Genomic DNA, 27,404 nt, shown 5'->3' with positions numbered 1-27,404 from the left:
GTGAAAGTGGACAGCCTTGTCTTGTTCCTGATCTTAATGGAAAAGGTTTTAATTTTTTGCCCATTGAGAATGATGTTGGCTGAAGCTCTCTCATATATGGCCTTTATTATGTTGAGGAATGCTCCCTCTATTCCCACTTTGCCGAGTGTTTTTATCATGAATGGGTGCTGTACCTTATCAAATGCTTTTTTCTGCATCAATTGATATGATCATGTGGTTTTTTGTTTTTGCTTTTGTTTATGTGATGTATTACATTTACTGACTTGCGAATATTGAACCATCCTTGCATCCCTGGAATGAATCCCACTTGGTCATGGTGTATAATCTTTTTAATGTATTGTTGGATGCGGTTTGCCAGTATTGTGTTGAGGATTTTAGCGTCCATGTTCATCAGTGATATTGGCCTGAAGTTTTCTTTCTTTGTTGTGTCTTTATTTGGTTTTGGAATTAGGATGATGTTGGCCTCATAAAAAGAGTTTGGGAGACTCCCATCTTTTTGGATTTTTTGGAATAGTCTGTGAAGGATGGGGGGTTAGCTCTTCCTTAAATGCTTTGTAGAATTCTCCTGTGAAACCATCTGGTCCCGGGCTTTTGTGTGTTGGGAGTTTTTTGATTACTGCTTCAATTTCTTTTGTTGTTATTGGTCTGTTCAGACTTTCTGCTTCTTTTTTCATTGAGTTTTGGAGGATTATATTTTTTCTAGAAAGTTGTCCATTTCATCTAGGTTTTCAAAATTTTTTGGCATACAGTTCTTCGTAGTAATTTCTTACAATCCTTTGTATTTCTGTGGTATCTGTTGTAATCTCTACTCTTTCATTTCTGATTGTGTTTATTTGGGTCTTCTCTCTTTTTTTCTTGATGAGTCTGCTTAAAGGCTTGTCTATTTTGTTTATCTTTTCAAAGAACCAGCTCTTGGATTCATTGATCCTTAGAATTGTGCTTTTAGTCTCTATATCATTTAATTCTGCTCTGATCTTGGTTATTTCCTTCCTTCTGCTTGCTCTGGGCTGTCTTTGTTGTTGTTCCTCGAGATCTTGTAGACGTAGGGTTAGGTTGTTTGTTTGGAAAGTTTCTAATCTTTTTAGGTGGGCCTGTATCGCTATGAACTTCCCTCTCAGGACTGCCTTGGCTGTGTCCCATAAGTTTTGGGTTGTCGTGAGTTCGTTTTCATTTGTTTCCAGAAACCTTTTGATTTCTTCCCTAATATCATTCTTGACCCATTCACTGTTTAATAGCATGCTATTTAATCTCCATGATTTTGAGTGTTTTTGGTTTTTTTCCTTCGGGTTGCTTTCTAGCTTCAGTCCCTTGTGGTTTGAGAAAATGCTTGGTATGATTTCAATTTTCTTGAAATTGTTGAGGCTTGTTTTGTGTCCTATCATGTGGTCTATCTTTGAGAATGTTCCATGCACATTTGAAAAGAATGTATATTTAGCTTCTTTTGGATGGAGAGCTCGGTAGATATCAGTAAAATCCATTTCATCAAGGGTATTGTTCAATGCCACAATATCTTTGTTGATATTTTGTTTAGAAGATCTGTCCATTTTTGATAGTGGGGTGTTAAAATCTCCCACTATAATTGTGTTGCTGTCCATATCTTTCTTGAAGTCCTCTAAGATTTTCTTTATGTATTTCGGTGCTCCTATGTTGGGTGCATATATATTTACAATATTTATGTCTTCTTGATGGATTCTTCCCTTGAGTATTATGAAGTGACCTTCTGGGTCTCTCTTTATGGACCTTTTTTGGAAGTCTATTTTGTCTGATATGAGTATTGCTACCCCCAGCTTTTTTTTTCCTGACCATTTGCTTGGAAGATTTGTTTCCAGCCCTTCACTTTCAGCCTGTGTAGGTCTTTTATCCTGAGGTGGGTCTCTTGTAGACAGCAGATATATGGGTCATTTTTTCTTATCCAATCAGCTATTCTATGTCTTTTGATTGGAGCATTTAATCCATTTACATTTAAGGTTATTATTGATAGGTACTTATTCATTGTCTTTTATGTATGTGTGTTTCCCTCTCTCTCTCTCTCTCTCTTTCTCTCTCTCTCTCTCTCTTTCTTCTCTCCTCCTTAAAGCAGTCCTTTTAGAATCTCTTGCAGAGCTGGTTTGGTCGAGGTGTATTCTTTTAGACTTCTTTTTGTCTGGGAAGCTTCTTATTTGGCCTTCAATCTTGATCGAGAGCCTTGCTGGATATAGTAGCCTTGGTTGCAGACCTCTGGTTCTCATTACCTGAAGTATTTCCTGCCATTCTCTTCTGGCTTGAAGTGTTTCCATTGAGAAGTGAGCTGTTAGCCTTATTGGGGCTCCCTTGTATGTTATTTCCTTCTTCTCCCTTGCTGCCTTTAAGATTCTCTCTTTGTCTTGAAATTTTTTCATTTTAATTATAATGTGCCTTGGGGTGGGTCTCTTTGGGTTCCTCTTGATTGGGAGTCTCTGTGTTTCCTGGATTTGTGTGACTTTTTCTCTCGTCAAATTAGGGAAGTTCTCCTTCATTACTTGTTCAACTAAGTTTTCGATCCCTTCCTCTTCTTCTTCACCTTCTGGTATCCCTATTATACGGATATTATTACGTTTCATATTGTCTTGCATTTCTCTTAATCCCTCTTCATTCTTTCTGAGCCTCTTTTCCTTTTCTTGCTCTTTCTGGATGCTGTTTTCTACTTTGTCTTCCAGCTCGCTAATCCGATCTTCTGCTTCATCGATCCTGCTTTTCATTCCTTCTACTGTGTTCTTCAGTTCAGAAATTGTATTCTTCATTTCCTCTTGACCTTTGTTGAGAGTTTCTATTTCCTTTTTTCTTGTTTATATAGTTTGCAGTGAGATTGATGTAGTTTCCCTCTAATTTCTGAAAGCTCATTGTGAGTTCATTGAACTTCCTGGTAATCATTGTTTTGAACTCACTATCTGATAGTTGGGTTGCCTCTATTTCATTTAGCATTTTTCCTGAGGCTTCCTCGTTTCCCTTCAGTTGGGGGGTTGTTTCTTTGTTTTCTCATTGTTCGTGGGTTTCTTCTTTGTTCTTCTTGTTTGTTAATTTGAACTGTTCTGGTTCCCTGTATTTATGGTGTGAACTTCTGTGGTAGAATTTTTGTGTGTTTCAGTGGTGCAATCTCCTTCGTGTATCCTGGTGGTCACAGCTTCCCCCTACTCTTTTTTTGGGATCAGTTGGAAGAGTAAGGCAAAAAGGTTTAAAACAGCAAGATCGTATACTATGATATTTACTTTAGCAGCCAGTAGAGAAGAGATGGGTTATCCTTTGGCTCCTTATAGTGTAGCTGTGATCCTCTACCCCCCATCCACGTTTTAGAAAGGATGGAAAGAGGGTAAGACTCTTATTGGGGACGAGAGGATTGTTAGTTGGATCTAGAAAGCTGTGAGGCTGTGGGAGGTCAGCTTCTAAGGTAGGGTTGGACTAAAGATTAGTATATAGGAGTAGTGAGTAAAAGAATAGAGACAACCCCCCACAATAGTATAGTTCAGAAAATTGCAAAGTGGGCTGAGATCAGGTAGGGGTATTGAGAAGCATTTACAATTGTATAGACTAGGTCTTACTAGCAGTAATAGTAAAGTGACAGTCTTGTGGCAGAATCGATGAGGTCTAGATAACAAGAATAAAGAGTATAGAACCTTGAGAAGTGTATTAATGGAACGCAGATGAAGGATAGTAACTTATCAACATCTTGTGACTGAGATACCAGGGGGAACCTATCAAATGACAGTATAACCAGCCAAGCAAAGAAGATTATACAGAAAGAAAAAGAGTACCAATATATTATTAAAATAAAAAATGTCGAAAAAGTGAGAAAAAGATAATACAAATTTACAGTAACTTGCAAGATTAAAACAAAAGGAAAGAAAAGCAGAAGATGTGGTGCAGGAGAGATAAATTTGGAGTGGAAAGAATAATATTAGGTTGAATGGAAGAGAAACATAAGGGATTGCGATATAAAAATAATGAGAATTGAAAAAAAAGTCACATAAAACACAAGATAAAATCAGTCAACCAACAACAGCCAGAGAAACCAATAAAAAACCAAACCAAAACAAAAAAACTAACAAACAAACAAACAACAAACAAACAAAAAAACCTCTTGTTGGTTTCTAACTGGCCAGACCAGTTTTTCTGATCTTGCTAGCTTCAGCTGGCTGAGGGGCCTTTGAAATGCTTCTCTCTCTCACAACCAGAACTCAGCAAGTCTGTCAGGTACCCGGGGCGCTCCAAGACACACTGGTGCGAGAGAGTGTCTTCCCGATGAAGGTGCGGGAGCCCAGCCGTTTCCAGCTCCGTGTTCCCCGCCAAACGGCTCTCCGACGGAATGTTGGCACCTTTCCCGGCTCTCCAGTGGGGCTGGCTGGAAATCTCTGGGCCACCACTGAAGGAATGCGCCAAGCCCCTCGTCCCTCCTGGGATCGCAGCACGCGATTCCTGCCTCCCTATGGGGCGCGAGCTGAGCGCGGCCGGCTTGTGCTCACTGCCGCTCTGCACTTCCACCGGGCTAAAGATGCCCCTGGTCCTGTTGGCTAGAGGCTCTCACTTCTCGGCCTCTGGGCGGGATTTTATATTCCCTGGGCGATTTTTGTCTCAGTCCAACTGGCCAATCTATTCCTTCTAGCAACCCGTTCTCCCCTGGAGTTGCTCACCCCCGTATTCGGGGGAGGGAGGGAGCAGTAACTTCCCTCTCCCGGGATCCCTGGGGCAGAGCCCGGAGCACCGGGCGGGCCTGGGGTCTGCGCACCCCAGACCCCTTTTGTCCTGTATCCTTCTTACCGTCTGGTTTTCCAGTGAGTGCAATAATTTCTGATGTCCTGCTTTCAAAAGTGATTCGGCAATCCAGCCCACTTGCTCTGCCTCTCCACCGATCCGCGAGTTTCCCCCCTCTTCACAGAAGCCGAGAAAAACGCTGCCTACAGTAAGGCCGCCATCTTCCTCCCCTCACTTGGCTAATGTAATTATGATGTGCCTTGGTGTGTTTCTTCTTGGGTCCAACTTCTTTGGGGCTCTCTGAGCTTCCTGGATTTCCTGGAAGTCTATTTCCTTTGCCAGAATGGGGAAGTTCTCCTTTATTATTTGTTCACATACGTGTTCAATCTGTTGCTTTTCCTCTTCCCCTTCTGGTACCCCTATAATTTGGATGTTGGAACATTTAAAGATGTCCTGGAGGTTCCTTAGCTTCTCCTCATTTTTTTTTGAATTCTTATTTCTCCATTCTTTCCTGTTTGGTTGTTTTTTTCTTGCTTCTGGTCCACTCTATTGTTTTTAGTCCCAGTTTCCTTCCCCTCACTATTGGTTCTCCGTGCATCTTCCTTCATCTCTTTTATGGTACCTGCATTTTTTCATCTAATTTGTGCCCAAAATCAACCAATTCTGTGAGCTTCCTGATCACCAGTGTTTTGAACTGTGCATCTGATAGATTGGGTATCTCTTGGTCACTCAAAAGGATGAGTCCTGGGGCATTGATCTGTTCTTCTGTTTGAGACATGTCTCTCTCTCTCTCTCTCTGGTCTGGTCGCTCCGGTTACAGTGAGGGGCGGAGCCTTACGTGCTCACCGGGGCTGGCCATCCCAGTCACTAGATTGTGACGTTGTATGTGGGGGCGGGGGGGGGGAGGGAACAATGGCGGTAGCTCCGTTCTCCTGGGACCTCAGTCCCTGCTCTGGAACCCTGGCTTGCGCGCTCTGCCCTGGTCCACAATCGCGGCCTCACTGGGTCCGGCAGCTGCCGCTTGCGTATTCAGGGTTCACCCACTGCGATCTTGCATGTCCCGCATGCCTTACGTGCTCCCAGTTGCCTTATGTGCCCAGTTCTCCCTGTTCTCTGAGCGCCTCGACCTGTGCCTGGATGCTCCTCCCTGCCCCTCGTACCGGTCTGGATGAACGGGTCTACTTCAACTTCTTGGCTCTCTGACTTCCATTCAGATAAATTCTCTATCAGTTCTGGGTGTTATTCTGTTGTTTTTAAATTGTTGTTGTTCTAATCTTGGTTGTGCGTGGAGGTACAGTGTGTCCACCTCTGCCTCCATCTTGCTGGAAGTCCCTATTGTGTAGTTCTCTTAGTACAGGCCTTTCACCTCCTTGGTTAGGTTTGTTCCTAGATACTTTATTTTCCTTGCTGCTGTATCAAAGGGATTTTTTTCCCTGATTTTTGTTGATGATATTTTATTGCCGTTGTAAAACATATCTTTGACTTCTAAATATTGACTTTGTATTCTACTGTTTGCCAGATCACTTATTAGGTTCAGTAGTTTTTTGGTGGAATCTATAAGATTTTCTACATACACTATCATGTCATCTGCAAAGCAATGACAGTTTTGCATCTTCCTTTCCAATTTAGATGACTTTTATTTATTTTTCCTGTCTGATCTCTGTGGCTAGAACTTCCAATACTATGTGGATAGAAGTGGTGAAAGCAGACATCTTTGCCTTCTTCTTGATCTTAGTGGGAAAGCTTTTAGGTTTTTCCCATTGAGTATGATGATGGCTGTAGGTTTCTCATATATGGCCTTTATTATGTTGAGGTATGCTACCTCTACTCCCACTCTGCTGAGTGTTTTTATCATAAATGGGTACTGTACCTCATCAAATACTTTTCTGCATCTATTGACACAATCATGTGATTTTTGTCTTTGCTTTTATGTAATGTATTACTTTTATTGATTTGTGAATATTATATCATCCTTGCATCCCTGGGATGAATCCCACTTGACCATGGTGTACAATCTTTTTAACATATTGCTGGATGCATTTTGCCATTATTTTGTTGAGGATTTTAGTGTCTAAGTTCATCAGCAATATTGGCTTGTAGTTTCCTGTCTTTGTTGTGTCTTTATCTGGTTTTGGAATTAGGATGATGCTGCCGTCATAAAAAGAGTTTGGGAGTCTTCCCTCATCTTGGACTTTTTTTCAGTAGTCTAAGAAGGATAGGGGTTAACTCCTCCCAAGTTGTTTTGTAAAATTCTCCCGTGAAACTGTCCGGATCATGGCTTTTCTGTGCCTGGAGTTTTTTGATTATTGCTTTGATTTCACTAGCTGTTATTGGTCTGTTCAGGCTTTCTGCTTCTTCTTCATTCAGTTTTGGAAGATTATGTTTTGCTAGAAACTTGTCTATTTCAGCCAGATTTTCAAATTTCTTGGCATATAGTTGTTCATAGCAATTTCTACAACCTTTGTATTTCTGTGGTTATCAGTTGTAATCTCTCCTCTTTCATTTCTGATTTTATTTATTTGGGTTCTCTCTCTTTTTAACACATTAAATCTTTATGTAAGAAAAGAAACACAATTCCAAATTAATACCAAAAGACATGTTTTCTAAAGCATTTAATTTAAATAGGTAAAACAGGAAATGATATTTAAAAAGACTAGACAGTAATTAAATCATAACAGTTATATTCCTTTTTATTTGATATAATAACTCTTTTTCTTTAGAGTATTTTCTTATGCTATCACTCCCAAATACTAAAAATAGTTTTCCAACTTAAAAAAATGTATTCAGTTTCTCCTTGGGAGCTATAAACAATGGGTGCACTTTTAAGTGACAATGCAAACATATAAAATTGATGAGGCAGAAATTGCATGTGATTCTTATATGTGCATGCACATGACAATACAAACACAAATGCTTGATCTTGAAGTCTCATAAAAATATTTCCAGTTTTGTCCTGTGAAGAACAAAAAACCAGGACAAATTTCTCTGCCAGAATAATGTCATCAGGTACAATCTAGCACTGTAATTGTGAAATGATATGACATAAGAGTTCACTATAATTCCTCAGTTCATAAATCACAACAGATGGTGACTCTTCTAAAAGGCATATGCTTTGTGTGTGTGCACACATGTGTATATGTATGTATGTATTTTGTGCTTTTTTAATTTTTAGAGAATTATTATCGTAAAGATTTGACCTAATGATTAGAACTTAGTCCTGCCTCCCAGGGATTGCCAAGTTCTGTAACTAATGACAAGAAAGGGAAAAATTTTAAAAAAGAGGAAGGTAAAAAAGTAAAAAAATAATACGACATAAGAAAGATTCCCTACCATTCTATTGAGTGAAAATATGATTTGCACTTTCATGCAATTAAACATATTTCTGAATTCAACTTATTGCTGAATTTGATCATAAAATCATGTTCATTTTAGTTTATCTAACATCCAATTTATCTTTTTAGTATAAATATCAGGTACTATTTATACATTTACCTAAGTTTTCATGAATGTTGTCTTGTTTCAAGGTGGTTTGAAGTGGTTATTCCATTATTGGATCATTATTTTATGACTGTGAATAAGGTTTTTATGGTTTGTTTTAGGAAATCATAATTGTAATAAGATAAATATTCTGACATTGCTATGAGTCTGTCCAAACACCCATTTCAATAATAAATTCAGTAAAAATAACAATTTACAATGGAATCATTGAAAATGTAGTAGAAATCTCAAATAAATAGTAAAGCTTGAAGCATTATACCCTAAATGCTAAATTGTCATTTTGGAAGTTAAAGGAAAGCTTAAATAGATTTTCTAGCTAGTCAATTTTTTTAAAAAATATTGGAACTTCCATGTAAGTCACAATTTCTGAAATCTATATTGGGAAAAAATTCAGCAAGAAAAAATATTGTCAGCATTTCTAGTTACTCAGCTAATGAAAATCTCAATCTCAATACATACAAAAATATTGTCACATTTTGCTGTAAAAAGGTGTTTTTCATTTTCCAGTGGAATTCATAGTCATATTCACTAAACATAACTTTAAAGGAAATGAGAAGAGGAGAAGACAGGACAGGACAAGAGAGGACAGGACAGGACAGGACAGGAGAGGAGAGAACCAGTCTTATGCCTTTTCCATAGAGATTCAATGTGGTATATTAGGCAAAACACAGACTGCGGACTATATGTTTTAGGTGTCCACTGAATTAAAATTTGTAATTACCAAATTTCCAAGGCACTAATGTAGTAGTTTCCTGGGATTCAAAGGCAGAGAACATTCTACCTAATGGTAACATCCTAACTATAGAAAATAATAACTTCAAGCAGCAGGGAATGGGAGAGCAAATTTTCTCTAAATTCTCCATCATGCTACCTAAAATTTCAGGATAGAGAAAAAGGATTCCAAGGCAGGAAACCACACCAAATTTTAAGATTTTACATTCTTATCATACATCATTCTAGAACATTCTTGAGTTCTATATTGACCTTTGCTGGAAATCCTATTCTGCATGTTAAGACCAGAGCCAACAATTGAGAGTTCTAGGTAAACCTGGCTCTCATAAATCAAAAGGCATTGCTGTATTAAAAATTGCTATAGCAGTTTTTTGGGTCTTGCCAAAAGAAGATAGTAACTTCTTTAGGTCTGTGAGCCAACAACAAACCTAAATGACATTTGTAGGCTTTACTGGCCATGCTGAATAAACACGAAGAAAACTGTAATGGAAGTCAGGGAATCATGTTCATATCCTGGCTCTTTTACTAAAATCCTATTTGTAGGTATATAGGATGCATTGTCCCATCCAAAAACAAGTCCAAAAATTACCACACCCTTCAGATATAAAATGATGAATGATGCCACTTTTAGTGGTAAAATATGGTAAAATGAGAAAACATAAAATACAACAACAAAGATAGTAATTTCCTTAACAAAAATAATAAACTGCAAGGCACCCAGATAATCAAAGAGAAAATACAGGTTATCATTCTAACATTTTGTATTTAAATTTGTTACTACCATCATGGTACTGCATACCAATATTGATTAATATGTATGTATTATACATATTTGTATATGTGTTTGTATTGCTGAAATTTTCACTTATTTTTTCAGGGTAAGACTTTTTTTCTGCTGATTTAGAAACTATGATGTCCTATTGGATTCCCATATATAAGATAGTACATTATATTAAGAAAATAATATTTTGATGATCTGTTTTCAGATTGTTGTTTACATATAATGAAAAGCATTTAACATTTGCTTCCAAATATTTCTCTGTAAAATAGGATGTATCTTATACATATCTCTACATTTTGTAGAAAAGCAAATATATTGGGTATGTTTGTTTCTTTATGTTACAATTTACTTATTTGACCAGTGGAGATAATATGAGTTCTTACTAAATTCATAGGGCTGTTACACACATCAAGGAGATCATTTATGCCCAAGTTTTTTAAAGTAAATAAAGCATTATGCAAAACACCCTTATGCTGATACCAGCTACATGAGTAACTAGGATCATTCCCTTTGGGGAATAGAATACAGAACTTTCCATACTATAACTAGGTGATAAGACCTGCCTCATTCTTACGCTAAACGCTGGGTAACCCGAGAGGAAAAAAAAAATTTAAAGAGACCTTTCTAAGGCTGGTAGGCAGCTGAATTTTCTGGCCAATGAATCAGCTGAACTATTTATGTTGTACAGATTAAATTCAGAGTTGCCCAAGAGTTTAAAAAGAGGAGGTCATGCCTACTGATGATGTAAGAGATAAAATGTTTTTGTCTGTGGGCAAACACAAAATTCTATCTCTTTGCTAAACAAACTTCTTAGGTATAACACAATTACTCAATTGTTTTCCAAGGGCTCTGGTTGCATAGACATTTCTTATGATTTACTCTTCTACAGATCTAAACAAGTTTTCTTAGAGAAACACTCTCAGATATGCTTTATTATTTAACACCGCCCATTTAGCGGAAACCTGAATGCTTCTCCCAGGTGTATTTTAAATAAAGTACTGTAAACATAATCATTTTGTCTACCTTGTTAGTCTCCTACATAAAAATCTCTAGCTTTAACTCAAACTACCTATTTTAGATATGTGTTACAGTGGAAAACAAAACAGGCAAGTAAATCTAGAAATAGGGAAAAACCTAGAAGAAACTATATTAAAATAACAATCTTTTTCACTGGTTAGTAGGATTATGGCTAATCTAATCTTGATTTTGGTTCAATGAACTATATTCTTGATAAATTTTAAAAATTTGTTTTACAATGAGCATGCATTACTTTGATTACAAAGGTGTGGGTAAGCTAACTGGATAGAAAGACTTGAAGAAATACAATATAAATATATCACAATTGCCACTGATATTGTCTCAGACATTGAACAGAAATTGAAAGACTGACAAAATTTTCTTTTCACAGCTAGTTCAACCTGCTTGAACAATGATAAATGAGTAATTATATATATATATATTAAAAATAGATAAATCACATTTAGAAAAAAATAAAGCCTATTTACTTATAGGGGCAACTAATTTAGCAATATTTGACAAGGCTTTTAAAACTCAGTTTTCATGGAGCACCATTTAATATTCACACAAAGAAGATCCAGGCAGCTTAAAGATGACTATTTCCTCATTCATGAGATGCCTAGTTGATTTGCAATAAGATGAAACATTCAGTACATCTGGTTGGAACCAATGTGGATGATGATGTGCTTCTCATAAGCCCTTTTCATTGTTTTCTCAATTTGCTTCAGAAAAACTTGTGGGATTCGTCCACATAAAGTATGTACAGTTTCCAAAAACTTTAGCTGAAGAGGGTAATAAATGGATTGAAAGAGATTATCTTGAAAGGGAAACTGAAAGATAATTTGTTAAAAAAAGAAAGAAAAGAAAAAGTTTATTTTAGTTACTAAAATTACATTTTTGATTGTTGTTCGGTTACAGTTGTCCCACCTTTTCCCTGTTTTTCTCCCCATCCCATCACCCCACTCCCACAGTCAACCCTCCCCATAGTCCATGTCCATGAAACCTCTGTTCAAGTTCCTTGACTTCCCCCTGCCCCTTCTTTTGCCCCTTACCACCCACTCCCACACCTCTGTTCACTAAAGTACCAATAACTTTTACTAATAAATGAAACAGGAAATTACTGTAAGCATGCAGACACAGGTTTGTATATACATAGTAGAAAGGATCTCTGAGGACCCAGGTTCAAATCCTCATTCAATACTGTGCCATCTCAAGCAACATTAACCAATTCTTGGCCTCAGTTTTTACACTTCTAGAAAATAAAGAAGATTTATTTGAGTCCTTAAAGCTCTTAATATCTAAAAGCATGCTCTTGCAAAACTCAGGTACATACTTGAAATTTATTATAATAAAAACACTAAATTCTTCAAATTTTTGATATTGTAGCAATTTTAATTAATAAACTTTAGCAAACCCACCTGAATGGCCTCAGCAATTTTGAGAAAGAACAACAGAGTAGAAGGGATCCTAATACCTGATATGAAACTATATTACAAGGCCACTGTAATCAAAACAGCCTGGTACTGGCATAAGAACAGACATATAGATAAATGGAACAGAATAGAGAGCCCAAAAATAAACCCATGTCTCTATGGTCAATTCATATTTGACAAAGGGGGCAGAAGCATAAAATGGAGTAAAAATAGCCTTTTCAACAAATGGTGTTGGGAAGTCTAGACAGCTACATGCAAGAAAATGAAACGACCACTACCATATACCATAAACAAAAATAAACTCAAGATGGATAAAGATTTAAATATAAATTGTAACATCATAAAAGTATTAGAGGAGACTTTTAGGATACTGCTAGAAGAGACATATAGGCAGGAAAACTTCAGATATCCCATGCAGAAATATTTTCACTGATATGTCCCATAGGGCAAGGAATATAAAGGAAAAAATAAACAAATGGGACTACATCAAATTAAAAAGCTTCTGTACAGATAAAGAAAAATCAGCAAAATGAAAAGGAAACTAATCATGTGGGAAAATATATTTACCAATGATACTTCAGACAAGAGTTTGATCTCCAAAATACATAAAGAAGTCACATGACTCCACACCAGGAAGGCAAACAACCCAATTAAAAAATGGACAAAAGACCTGAACAGACACTTCTCCAAGGAGGACATACAGATTGTGCAGAGACATATGAAAGGATGCTCAACATCACTAGCCATCATAGAGATGCAAATTAAAACCATAATGAGAAACCACTTCACACGGGTCAGAATGGCCATCATAACCAAATAAACAACAATTGCTAGCAAAGTTGTGGAGAAAAGGAAACCCTAGTAGACCATAGGTGGGAAAGCAGACTGGTGCAACCACTGTGGAAAACAGTATGGAATTTCCTCAAAGAAAAACCCCTAAAACTGGAACTGCTTTTGACCCAGCAAGTCACTGCTGTGATTATACCCTAAGAATCCTGAAACACCAATTCAAAAGAACCTATGCACCCCAGTGTTTATAATAGCCAAGTGCTGGAAACAGCCTAGGTACTCATCAGTAAATTTAAAAAAAATAAAAGGAAATTTTAGGGCATGACTATGGTAACCTTTTGAGTCCAGAGGTTAGCAATTACTACTAACATTTATTAGCAATGAACTTTATTTTCATAATCCAGTTACCAAATACTAGTTGATATCTATTTCCCTTACTATTAAGCTTAAAAAAAATTCTCTTGGAGGGAAGATGTCGGAGTGAGTGGAAGTCATGCTGACCTCCTCCCAGGGCCAAGCTGGAATTACAGCTCAATTGTGGAGAAACCACCCAGAACAAACAACTGAGCAATAGCCAGAGAGAAGTGTATAACTTTGGACAGGCAGAAGAACCAGCTTTGGCACAACCTGTCAGCTAAAGAGTGCAGTAGAGACTCAAGAAGACTGGCTGGGCACCCACAGGCAGCAGCACCAGTAGGATAATTAAGTGGCTGGTTGCATCCCCTGGAGAAGATTGGGGTCTAAACCCTAAGCTAGGATTCCCAGCCTAGAGCACCATAGCCCAAAAAGTACACAGATAACAACCAGTGGAAAAAGTGGCATGGTTACTCTCTGCCAGAGACAGACAGTTGGAGATGCAAAGGCTGTTTAAAGGGCCAACAAACAAATTTTCATTTGAAGCCACTTACCCTGGGCTCAGGCAAAGGTGGAAGCAGAGTGGGCTGGAAACGCCTGAGGAGAGACAGGGAACAGAATGTGTGGGGAGAGAACTGAGAGAGGAGCTGCCAGGATCCTGGCGCTGAGTCATTGCTCAGATGGTAGCAGCCTTTATGCTCAAGCAGATTACTCCCCTCCCAGAAGTAATAGCCTAAGGGCAAATAGCCCCCACTGCAGGAGGGTTTCAGTACCACCATATGTTTCTTAAACCTGACTGCTTAAGACAGAGTGACCAGATTAACAATTGAAGGGGACAGCCAATGACAGCAGATCATTGCAAGTATCTAACAGGCTGCCTAAAGTCAGACGTGGTCAACATCTGACATCACCAGAGGCAGATCCAGAAAGAAAAAAAAAAACAGTGGTAAATACAAGAGGCTACCCAGATGAAAGCCGCTGTGGTCTTCTTTATGATTTGTGATATTTTCTTTCCTGCAGAGCTTTATAACATTCATTTCTTGTCCAGAGAGTTTGTATATATTAAGTCACCAGATTTTTTACTATAGTGTATTTCAATTCTCATATTTTGCCTGTCCCTTCTCTTAGCCCATTTTACCTTCTTTCCTCACAATATTTTCATTTCAAATTTGGTTTTCTCTCTAGCTACAACTTTTTTCCATTCCATACTCTTACTATTTCTCCTTTGTCTAGACACTCAAAATGAAATTTTTTTTTGTCAAGGGTTATTTCACATCCTTTTTCCCATCTCTTAAAATGCCTGTGTTCTCTTTATATCTTTAACAAAGTTTGCTAATTGGTTGTGGGTAGGGTAGTTGTTGTTGCACTGTTTTTTCAAGGTTATCTCTAGAGCTTCAGTATGTATTTCAAGTATCAAATTTTACTTGAACTCTCTCCTACTATTTTTTCATCTCAAATTTTAATTTTGTCATCTTAGCCTGTTATTTTCTTTTTATTTTTTGTCTTTCTTCTAGTCTTCTTCCATCATGCCCTTTTATTTTTCTTTATTCTCTCTTTTTTTTCTTTTCTTTTCCCTTACATCCCAAATTTTAATTTTTCCCTTACATAGTCTGGTTTTAGTTCCTCACTCTTAGTATTCCCTCTCCCTCTATCATTTCAAAATCACTTCCCATTCCTTTAAACATCTCCTAGATTTTGTTTCTCTTTTCCTTCTTATTCCCATACCACCTATATTAATTTTAGCTCATTTGTTGTTGAAAGTACTATGGAGCACCTTTCTCTCCAATTAGGCTCTTGTATTTTTATTAATTATTTAATAGTTTTACTTCCTTTCTCTTTCTCTCTCTCACTTTATTTTATATGATTTTAATCTTTTTAAACCTAATATTATATGCTTCCCTTCTCATACTCCATTCCACACTCTTCATTCCCTTTTTTATTCATGAGGTAAATTTCACCTTCTCTCTTTCCATTGTTCTAACTCCCAACACTTATTTATTAGTGCTCCTCCCTCTACCCTCTCAAAATCATCTTTCTTTCAGGAGGTAATCTCATATCCACTCTCCTTTATTATAATATTCTTAATCTCATTACACCCTTACTAATACCAGTTACTTGCTATTGATAGTGGGATTGTGTGCGGGAGTTATATTTTGGGATGTGGGTTTGTTTCTTGGGCTCTGTGTTTTTTTTTTTAATCAGTACCTGCACAACAGCACACAAGACATGGAGGATGGAATGACCCTCAGTCAACCAGGAGCTGCAAAGGATTCATGAAAGAACAACCCAACAACCACCAAAACTCAATTACATCCAGAAAACCAAAATAACAGGCATAAAGATCATCTAAAGAGCATCAAGTTCAGGTGATCAAGGAGATAGCACCAATGTACCTCACAGGCCTCCCCCATAGAAGTTCACACTGTGAAGTCAGAAAGTCAAATCAATTTAAAGTCAGATCAATTTAAGAAGCAGAATCAAACAAGAAGAATCTCCCCTAAAATGGGAAGACAAAGAAACAACCTCCAAATGAAAGGAAAGGCAGAATCCTCATAAAGAGTGCTAAATAAAATAGCAGCAAGTCAACTATCAGATATTGAATTCAAAACAATGACTATAAAAAAGCTCAATGAACTCAGTGCGAATTACCAAAAACTATAGGAAAACTGAGGAAATTACTGCAAACTATATCAGCATAAAAAAAGGACATAGAAACAATCAAGAAGGGCCAAGAAGAAGTGAAAATATATAATTTCTAAATTAAAAAACACAGTAGAAGAAATCAAAACTGGGCTTGATGAAGCAGACGATCAAATCAGTGAGCTGGAGGAAAAGTAGAAAAAATTCCCCAAAAGAGCAAAAAAGGAAAAAGACTCATAAAGAACAAAGGTGTTAAGGGAACTGCAGGAGAACATGAACATAACAATATCCATGTAATAGGGATAAAAGAGAGAGAAGAAGGAGCAAAAGACAGATAATCTGTTTGACAAAGTAATGATGGAAAACTTCCCTAATTTTGATAGGGGACACAGAAGTTGGAAAATTTTAATTTAAGGTAAAAAGTTATAAGCCTAGTAAGTAATGTATACATTAAAGCATTTGTTTCAGAAACTACAGAAAAGGCCCATCCTGGCTCCTGAGAAAACAGCTGACCTCCTGTGGCACTGTTAAAGACCACTGCTTGGGGACAAGTGGAGGCATCCAGGCCTTTGTGTTCCAGGGAGATACAGACAACCACCTGCCCCTGGGAACAGCTAACTGCCCAGGACAGGGATGTTGCAGTTTCTTTCACCTAATCCTCCCTGAATGTTGAAAATCCTCACTGCACTTTGTTTATTCCCTGGTATAAAAACATTGGCCTGGAAGGAAAAGACAAGATGGTCTGTTAGGGTATGAATCCACCATCTTCTCAGATCACCAGCCATCTGAATAAAGCACCCATAAAAATTCAATAGCTGTCATTACTTATTGGGTTTGGTAGTGACCGGCAGCCCGAACCCTAGTGTCTTTTCCAGTTTCAATTTGATGAGAGAAAAAGCCACATGAGTCCAGGAAGCAGAGGGTCTCCATCAAGAGGAACCCAAAGAGGCCCATTACAAGACACATCATAATTAAAATGCCAAAACTCAAAGTCAAAGAGAGAATCTTAAAGGAAATAAGGAAGAAACAGGAAGTAATATATAAGGGAGCTGACTTCTAAACAGAAACAATACAAGACAGAGAAATGGCAAGAAATTTTCCAAGTAATGGAAAGCAAAGGCCTGCAACTAAGACTACTCTACCCAGCAAGGCTCTCAATTAAAATGGAAGGCAAAATAAGGAGTTTCCCAGACAAAAGAAGGCTAAAAGAATACACCTCCACCAAATCACCATTGCAAGAGATGCTAAAGGGACTGCTTTAAGAGTAGGAAGAAAAACAGTGAGAGACAAAGGAACAAAGGTACAAAGAAAGTAAAATGGCAATGAATAAGTTCCTATCAACAGCAACCTTAGGAGATTTGGAAGATGGAGATGAAGTAGGTGGGAGCAGAGCCCACTTCCCCTGTGTACAGGTGGAACACCTAGCCAATCTTCTGAGGATCAGAGGGAACAGCCAGTGGTATCCCAGCATATATGAAGGTTGAAGGCCAAAATTGTAGAGGACATTGAAAAACAGATGGTAAGGAAATTGTGTTGGGACAGTCAGGTCCCTGGAACCAGTGTGGGGACCAGGGCTGTTGCAGCCCCTGGCCCTGTACCTGTTCGCGCCTGCCACAGGATCCTTGGAAGAGAGCCAAATTAACAGCTCCCTTCCCTGCCAAACAGGGAGGATAGAGTGGCACGAGGATGGACCTGGATGTTTGAAGTCACTGGGGGGAATAAAGATGAAGTGGGAGACACAAAAGGGCAGTGTTCACCCACTGTGACTGTGGACACTGGCTGGGTCATTACCAGAGAAACTGGGGAACTGGGTGACACCTGCAGAAGGGAAAAGAGTTGGACCATGATGGACCCTGACCCAGATAGCTCCGATATGGTTGGAAAGTTGGACTGTGTGAGAGGCTGCACCCTTGTTAGGAGCAGCAGCCTTGAAAAGGAGGATTTTGTTCAAAATACAGCTTCGGTGGCTGTTTAGGGAACTCTCTCACAGTGGCCGCCCCCACTGCCATGGCTGCACCCCCACTGTCACATTAAGAGGAAGGAGGTGGGCACCCCCACAGAGGAGAGCAGCATGGCTCAAGGAGTTAGCAGTCCCCAGAAAAACTTAACTTGGTGGGAGCTGAACTACCCTGAAGAGACTTTGAGAGTGCCTAGCTCCTAGGAGAGCAAAGAGCAAGAAGGTGGTATGTGAGTTGCCTCTAATTAGTGCACCTCAAGGATGGCATAGCTGGTGGATTGAAGGTGCCAGCCTGGAGTAGACAGACAGTGGGGGCATGGTAGTGAACTGAGGAACTGGACTGGAAGCTGGACAACAGTGAAGATTGAGGCTCAGACCTGGCCCCTTTCCTCCCAAAACCATAGAAAGGAAGAACAGTGAAGTCCAACCCCCCTCAGCCTGCTGCAGCCAGGAAGACTAGCAGAACTTGCTTGGCTAATTTAAAGTCAGCAGGAGGCTTTTCCATTTTTTTCTTTTTCTCTTCCCCTCCCCCAAGTGAGACAGTAAGACCTGGAGCTGTGCAAGGACCAGAGTCAGACCCAAAGAGCGATCACAAGGCTAATCCCAACAATTGTGAACTGAGACAAATTTCATTTTGCTATTCCAGAGAACTAGCATGTTATTGTTTATTTATATTATTATTATTTTCACTTCTTTTCTTTTATTAGCATTTTTTATATCTTTCTGTTTAGTTTTCTTCCTTTTACTTGTTTAATTGCATTGTTTGTTTGAACGGATTTCCTTGTTCTCTCATATTGTATTTTTAATTTTTCTTCTTTCATTTCACTTGTGTTCCAATAGTAGACAACTCTATGTCGTGTACTTCCTATTTTTGTTATTCAGATCATATGGTTCCTGTCATATGATTGTTGTTCTAGTATTATTGTAAATAATTGCTGTTCCATACAAATGTAAATACTAGACAGCATGCCTCCTGGATCTTAGCCAATTTCAATGTTTTCTGGAACTTTATTACTCTTGTGGTTAACTCTATTCTCTTGCACACTATGCCTATTTTCTATCCTTTACTCTCACTATATCTCATAATCTGATCTCCCACAAGCTCTCTGATTTCTGAATTCAAATCACAATCCTTCCCCCCTCTAACAAGAGTCTTATCTCTTTTCCACCTTTCCTAAAAAGTGGCTAGTTGGGTGAAGTATAACAGTTAACATTATACTCATCCAAAGGATCTCCTATCTCTTCTCTACATGTTGGTACTTTAAATCCCATAGAATACATTTCCACTGTCTTAAACCATTTTGCCTCCCCCCTCTAACTGATCATATAAAAGAGGTGGGATCTGTGAACACCAATATACCTGCTTGAAGAGGAAACACACCAACAAAGAAGCCACCAACAGATAACAATGGAAGAAGGTGAAGAGGGGAGTGGAAGCCACATTAACCTCCACCCAGCACTGATCTGGAAAGACAACTAAATGGTGGAGAAATTACCCAAAACAACTGAACAATAGTGAGAGAGAAGCCTCATAACTTTGAACAGACAGGAGAATCAATTTGGACCCAATAGGTCCACACCTGCACAAGAGCATACAAGACGTGGTGGGCAGAGTGACCCTCGGTTAACCAGCTGGAGGGAAGGACCCGCCAACAGGCTTTTTCCCTGTTGGGAAGGAATGACCCAACAACAATCAAAACCCCAATACATCCAGAGAGCTGACATAAATGACATCCTAAGAGCAGTAAATTCAGGAGATCAAGGAGACTGCACACTGAATCTCACAGGTCTCATACCATATAAGTTCACACCACAAAACTAGGGAGCCAGACAGATCAAATTAAGAATCAGGCTAACAAGAAGAGACTCACAAACAATGGGAAGACAAAGAAATAAACCCTAAACAAAAGGAATAGAGGAAGTCTCATTAAGAATGCTAAATGAAATAGAGGCAACTCAACTACCAGATATTGAATTTAAAGCAATGGTTATAAGGAAGCTTAATGAGCTCACTGAGAACTACCAAAACCTACAGAGAAACTATGATGAAATCACAGCAAATTATATAAACATGAACAAGGAAATAGAAACTATCAACAAGGGCCAAGACAAAATGAAGAAGACAATTTCTGAATTGAAGAACACAGGAGAAGGAGTCAAAAGCAGGCTAGATGAAGCAGAGGAGTGAATCAGTGAGCCAGAGAACAAGGTAGAAGAAAACACCCTGAAAGAGCAAGAAAAGGAAAAGAGACTTAGAAAGGACAAAGAGGTATTAAGGGAACTGCAGGACAATATGAGTTGTAACAATATCTGTACAATAGGGATAGAAGAAGAAGGGGGAGAAGAAGAAAAAGGAGGAGGAAGGGGGGAGGGGGAGAGGGAAGGAGGAAGAAGAAGAAGAAGGAGGCCCACTCCAAGACACATCATCATTAAAATGGCAAAATTCCAAGACAAGGAGAGAATCTTAAAGGCAGCAAGGGAGAAACAGGAAGTAACATACAAGTGAGCCCAAATAAGACTATCACCTGACTAATAAATGTAAACACTCCAAACCAGAAGGTAATGGCAAGAAATATTATAAGTAATGAAAACAAAGAACTGCAAAAAAGAGTACTTTATCCAGCAGGGCTCTCAATTAAAATGTAAGGTGAAATAAGGGATTTCCCAAACAAAAGAAGGCTCAAACAATAGACATCCACCAAACCAGCTTTGTAAGACATGCTAAAGGGACTGCTTTAAGAAATGGAAGGAAAAGAGTGAGAGAGAGAGAGGATCACAGGTACAAAGGAAGTAAAATGGCAATGAATAAATACCTATCAATAATAATCTTAAATACAGATGGATTAACTGCTCCAATCAAAAGACATACAATAGCAGAATGGATAGGAATACATGACCCACACATGACCCATATGCTGCCTACAAGAGACCTACTTCAGAACAAAGGACTTACACAGACTGAAAGTGAAAGGCTGAAAACAAACATTCTAAGTAAATGGACAGGGACAAAAAGCTGGGGTAAAATACTCATATCAGTCAAAATAGACTTCAAAACAAAGGTCATAAAAACAGACCCAGAAGGTCACTTCTTAATATTCAAGGGAAGAATCCATCAAGAAGACATAGATACTGTAAATATATATGCACCCAACATAGGAACACCCAAATATATAAGGAAAATCTTGGTGGACTTTAAGAAAGATATTGACAGCAACACAATTATAGTAGGGGATTTTAACACCCCACTGTCAGAAAAGGATAGATCTTCCAAACAAAATATCAACAAAGATATTGTGGCATTGAACAATGTCCTACATCAAATGGACTTAAGTGATATATATATATGGAAACTTTCATCCCAAAGAAGCAAAATACACATTCTTTTCAAATTAACAAGGAACATTTTCAAAAATAGACCACATGATAGGACACAAAACAAGCCTCAGCATATTCAAGAAAATTAAAAACATATCTCTCATTACAAGGGACTTAAACTAGAAACAAACCTCAAGAAAAAAACTCAAAAACACTCAGACTTACGGAGATTGAATAGCATGCTATTAAACAATGAATGGGTTAATAATTAGATCAAGGAAGAAATCAAAAAGTTTCTGGAAACAAATGAAAATGAACCCACAACAGTCCAAAACTTACGGGACACAGTGAAGGCAATCCTGAGCACGAAGTTCATTAAAAAAAAAAGACAGAAACATTTCAAATAAACAACCTAACCCAAATACCATATGATTTCATCTTTAAGGGCAGCCTAATCAACAAAACAAACAAGCAAGCAAAATATAACAAGAGAAACTGAGGTTAAAAACATCTGACATTTTCCAAAGGGGAGGTGGGAGGGGATAAAGAGGGGGAAAGGGGGCAGGGTTTTCAGGAACAACTATAAAGGACACATGGAGAAAACTGACAAAACCAAGGGGAAGGTGGAATCAGGGGAGGGCAGTGTAGATGGATGGTATGGGGAATGAATTGCGGGGGAATGCAGACAATTGTACTTGAACAACAACAAAATAAAAATAATAATTATCTTATTTCCCCATAGAATATGTCCATGAGCAATATTTTCTAAAATGAGTCTTTCAGACCACTATTTATGAGCATGTATCAAAGATTTATTACAATATTGTTGAAAGGGAAATTACTATAGCAACTCAAGTCAAAAATTCATTGTTGGAAAGGGCATTTTATACCAAAAGGCTAGAGGAAAGAAAAGAAATCAAAGAATAGTGAAAGGCCAGTATAGTTTTTCCTAACGGAAGTGTGGGTAGGTGTGTGGTATCTATAATAAGTCTCAATCCTGTTAAAGTTCATCAGAAATAGTACTTAAGCATGTTTATCAGAAATGGGAATTTGTTACTTAAAGGAGGTCATGCATCATGTAATTCAATGTGGTTCTGTTCAATACCACATTTAGGACACTTTTTTCTTTTTCAAATTTTTTTTTTTTACCATTTTTTGTTGTTCACGTACAGCTGTCTGCATTTTCCCCCACTTCTCCCCATCACCCCAGCCCTCCCCACATCCTTCCCCTGTTTCCATGCTCCCCTTGTTATTGTTCATATATCCTTTATAATTATTCCTATAAACCCTTTACACCTTTCCCCCATTATCCCCTCCTCTCTCCCCGATGGTCACTGTCATCCTGTTCTCAATTTCAATGTCTTTGCTTATATTCTGCTTGCTTGTTCATTTTGTTGATTAGGATCCTTTTAATGGTGAGATCATATGGTATTTCTCTTTCACCACCTGGCTTATTTCACTTAGCATAATGCTCTCCGGTCCCATCCATGCTGTTGCAAACGGTAAGAGCTCCTTTATTTTCTCTGCTGAGTAAAATTCCATTGTGTAAATATGCCATCGTTTCTTGATCCATTCATTTACTGATGGGCACTTAGGTTGCTTCTAGCACTTGGCTATTGTAAATTGTGCTGCGATGAACACTGTGGTGCATAGGTTCTTTTGGATTGGTGTTTCAGGGTTTTTAGAATATAATCCTACCAGTGGAATTGCCAGGTTGAAAGGCTGTTCCACTTATAGTTTTCTGAGGAAATTCCATACTGTTTTCTATAGTGGTTGCACCAGTCTGAAAAACCACCAGCAGTGCACTAGGGTTCCCTTTTCTCCACAACCTCTCCAACACTTATTGTTTGTTGCTTTGCTTATGATGGCCATTCTCAATGGTATGGAATGTTATCTCATTGTGGTTTTCATTTGGATCTCTCTGATGGCTAGTGAAACTGAGCATCTTTTCATATGTCTCTAGACCCTCTGTATGTCCTCCTTGTAGAAATGTCTGTTCAAGTCCTTTGTCCATTTTTTTAATTGGGTTGCACGCCTTCTTAGAGTGGAGTTACATGAGTTCTTTATATATTTTGGGCATCAACCCTTGTCTGATGTATCATTGGTAAAATGTTTTGCCATAAAGTTTGTTCTCTTTTCATTTTAATGCTATTTTCTTTAGCCATGCAGAGGCTTTTTATTTTGATGAGATCCCATTTGTTTATGCCTTCCTTTATGTCCCTTGCTCTAGGGGACATATCAGTGAAAACACTGCTGTGTGGAATATCTGAGATTTTTCTGCTTATGTTCTCTTCTAGGTCTTTAATGGTGTCATGACTTATATTTAAATCTTTTATCCATCTTGAATTTATTTTTGCGTATGGTGTATATTGGTGCTTGAGTTTCTTTTCTTTTCTTTCTTTTTTTTTTTTGCATTTAGGTGTCCATCTCCCAACACCATTTGTTGGAGAGGCTATTTTTATTCCATTTTACACTTCTGTCCCCTTTGTCAAATATTATTTGACTGTAGAAACTTGAGTTTATCTAGGCTCTTCTATTGGTCTATGTGTCTGTTCTTAAGCCAATACCAGGCAGATTTGATTACAGTGGCCTTGTAGTACAGTTTGATATCAGGTATTGTGATCCCTGCTACTTTGCTTTTCTTTATCAAAATTTCTGCAGGTATTTGGGGTCATTTATGGTTCCATATAAATTTTTGAAGTGTTTGTTCTATGTCTGTAAAATATTCTGTTGGTACTTTAATAGGGATTGCATTGAATCTATAAGTTATTTGGGTAGTATGGATATTTTGATGATGTTAATTCTTCAGATCCATGAACACGGTATGTTTCCACTTGTTTGTGTCTTCTTTAATTTCTTTCTTCAGTGTGGTGTAGTTTTCTGAGTACAGGTCTTCTATCTCCTTCATTAGGTTTATTCTTAGGTACTTTATTTTTCTTGTTGTTATGTAAAATGGGAATTATTTCCTGATTTCTGTTTCTGATATTTCATTGTTGGTGTAAAAAACTGCCTTTGATTTCTGAATATTGACTTTGTATCCTGCTGTTTTGCCAAATTCATTTATAGGTCAAGCATTGTTTTTAGTGGAGTCTATAGGATTTTCTATGTACACTATCATGTTATCTGAAAACAGTGATAGTTTTGTTTCATCTTTTTCAATGTGGATGCATTTTATTTCCTTTTCTTGTCTAACTGCTGTGTCTAGAACTTCCAATACTATGTTGAATAGAACTGTTGAAAGTGGACAACCTTGTCTTGTTCCTGATCTTAGTGGGAAAGTTTTTAATTTTTCCCCATTGAGTATGATGTTGGCTGGGCCTCTCATATATGGCCTTTATTATGTTGAGGAATGCTCCCTCTATTCCCCCTTTGCTGTTTTTTTTATCATAAATGGGTGCTGTACCTTATCAAATGCTTTTTCAATATCTACTGATATGATCATGTAATCTTTGTCTTTGCTTTTGTTTATGTGATGCTTTACATTTATTGATTTGCAAATATTGTACCATCCTTGCAACCCTGGGATGAATTCCACTTGGTCATGGTGTATAATCTTTTTAATATATTGCTGGATGTGGCTTCCCAATATTTTGTTGAGGATTTTAGTATCTATGTTCATCAGACATATTGTCCTGAGATTTTCTTTCTTTGTTGTGTCTTTATCTGGTTTTGGGATTAGAATGATGCTGGCTTCACAAAAAAGAGTTTGTGAGTCTTCCACCTTCTTGGATTTTTTGGAATAGTCTGTGAAGGATAGGGGCAAGTCTTCCTTAAATGCTTTGTAGAATTCTCCTGTGAAACTCTCAGGTACAGGGCTTTTGTGTGTCAGGAGTTTTTTTTTTAAGATTTTATTTATTTATTTTTAGAGAGGGAAGGGATGGAGATAAAGATAGAGAGAGAGAGAGACATCAATGTGGGGTTGCTGGGGATCATGGCCTGCAACCCAGTCATGTGCCCTGACTGGAAATCGAACCTGCAACACTTTGGTTCGCAGCCCGTGCTCAATCCACTGAGCTACGCCAGCCAGACAGGAGTTGTTTGATTACAGCTTCAATCTGCTGTAATCAATTTCAGCAATTTCATCTGCTGTTATTGGTCTGTTCAAGCTTTCTTCTTCTTCTTCATTGACTTTTGGAAGATTATATTTTTCTACAAATTTGTCTGTTTCACCTAGTTTTTCAAATTTCTTGGCGTATAGTTCTTCAGAGTAATTTCTTAAATCCTTTGTATTTCTGTGGTATCAGTTGTAATCTCTCCTCTTTCATTTCTGATTGTGTTTATATGGGTTCTTTCTCTTTTATTCTTGAGGAATCTGCTTAAAGGCTTATTGATTTTGTTTATCTTTTCAAAGAATCAGCTCCTAGATTTATTGATCCTCAGAATCATGCTTTCAGTCTCTATCTCATTTAATTCTGCTCTGATCTTGGTCATTTCCTTCCTTGCTCTGGGCTGTCTTTGTTGCTGTTCCTCGAGTTCTTGTAGGTATAGGGTTAGGTAGTGTATTTGAAATGTTTCTGTCTTTTTTAGGTAGGCCTATATCACTACGAATTTCCTTCTCAGGACTGCCTTAGCTGTGTCCCATAGGTTTTGGGTTGTTGAGTTCATTTTAGTTTGTTTCCAGAAACCTTTTGATTTCTTCCTTGATCTCATCTTGACACATTCAAGAATGTGATAATTGTTTAATACCATGTTATTCAATCTCCGTGAGTTTGAGGGGTTTTGCTTTTTTTCCTTGAGGTTGGTTTCTAGTTTCAGTCTCTCATGGTCTGAGAAAATTCTTGATATGATTTTAATTTTCTTGAATTTGTTGAGGCTTGTTTTGTGTCCTATTATGTGGTCTATCTTTGAAAATATTCCATGTGCATTTTAAAAGAATGTGTATTTTGCTTCTTTGGGATGAAAGTTTCCATATATATATCGCTTAAGTTCATTTGATGTAGGACATTGTTCAATGCCACAATATCTTTGTTGATATTTTGTTTGTAAGATCTATCTACTTTTGACAGTGGAGTGTTGAAATCCTTTACTATAATTGTGTTGCTGTCAATATCTTTCTTGAAGTCCTCCAAGATTTTCTTTATGTATTTGGGTGTTCTTATGTTGGGTGCATATACATTTACAAAATTTATGTCTTCTTGATGGATTCTTTCCTTGAGATTTATGAAGTGACCTTCTGGGTCTGTTTTTATGGCCCTTGTGTTGTAGTGTCTTTTGAGTGATATGAGTATTGCTACCCTATCTTTTTTTTCCCTGACCATTTGTTTGGACAATTAGTTTCCAGCCCTTCACTTTCAGTTTGTGTAGGTCTTGTGTCCTGAGGTGGGTGTCCTGTAGGCAGCATATGTGTGGGTCATGCTTTCTTATCCATTCAGCTATTGTATGTCTTTTGATTAGAGTATTTAATCCATTTAGGTTTAAAGTTATTATTAGTAGGTACTTATTCATTGCCATTTTTTTCATACCTGTGATCCTCTCTCTCTCACTCTTTTCCTTCCATTTCTTAAAGCAGCCCCTTTAGCATCTCTTGCAGAACTGGTTTGGTGGAGATGTATTCTTTTAGACTCCTTTCATCTGGGAAGCTCCTTATTTGGCCTTCTATCTTGAATAAGAGCCTTGCTGGGTAAAGTAGTCTTGGTTGCAGGCCTCTGGTTCTCATTACTTGGAATATTTCTTGCCATTCTCTTCTGGTTGGGAGCATTTCCATTGAGAAGTCAGTTGTTAGCTTTACCAGGGCTCCTTTGTATGTTACTTCCTGTTTCTCCCTTGCTGCCTTTAAGATTCTCTCTTTGTCTTGGAATTTTGCCATTTTCATTATGATATGTCTTGAAATGGGCCTCTTTGTGTTCTTCTTGATTAGGACTCTCTGTGTTTCCTGGATATGTGACTTTTTCTCTCATCAAATTAGGGAAGTTTTCCATCATTTCTTTTTTCAAACAGGTTTTCTGTCCCTTTCTCCTCCTCCTCCCCCTCCTTCTCCTCTGCCTTCTCCTCCTCCTCCTCCTCCTCCTTCTTCTTCTGTCCCTATTATACAGATATTATTATGTCTCATGCTGTCTTGCCTTTCCCTTACCCCCTCTTCATTCTTTCTGAGTCTCTCTTCCCTTTCTTGCTCCACCTGGGTGTTCTTTTTCTACCTTGTTCTCCAGTTCACTCATTCTATCCTCTCCTTCATGTAGCCTGCTTG

The 27,404-nt window shown here is 38.0% G+C and overlaps 1 protein-coding gene across 4 annotated transcripts in view; it reads right to left on the bottom strand.

The window, feature by feature from the left end:
• Positions 1 to 7,308: 7,308 nt before the first annotated feature.
• The window catches only part of GXYLT2 (glucoside xylosyltransferase 2), a 185,260-nt gene continuing 165,164 nt past the window's right edge, over positions 7,309 to 27,404 (bottom strand). The window contains exons 7-8 of one of the 4 annotated variants that reach the window (XM_045832471.1): positions 13,863 to 13,905; positions 11,451 to 11,562 (exon numbers count right to left, since the gene is read on the bottom strand). In XM_045832471.1, coding sequence (XP_045688427.1) covers positions 13,870 to 13,905 — 36 coding nt within the window. In that variant the 3' untranslated portion in view covers positions 11,451 to 11,562; positions 13,863 to 13,869. Of the gene's footprint in view, positions 11,563 to 13,862; positions 13,906 to 27,404 lie in introns of all 4 variants that reach the window. The other 3 variants (XM_045832469.1, XM_045832468.1, XM_045832470.1) reach the window with 3 other exon arrangements.

The sequence above is a fragment of the Phyllostomus hastatus genome, unplaced genomic scaffold (genome assembly GCF_019186645.2).
Source record: "Phyllostomus hastatus isolate PE091 unplaced genomic scaffold, TTU_PhHast_1.1 phas_contig_16, whole genome shotgun sequence".
Taxonomy (NCBI): domain Eukaryota; kingdom Metazoa; phylum Chordata; class Mammalia; order Chiroptera; family Phyllostomidae; genus Phyllostomus; species Phyllostomus hastatus.
The sequence above is the reverse complement of the archived record's forward strand: the minus strand, read 5'-3'. Positions and strand labels throughout refer to the sequence as shown.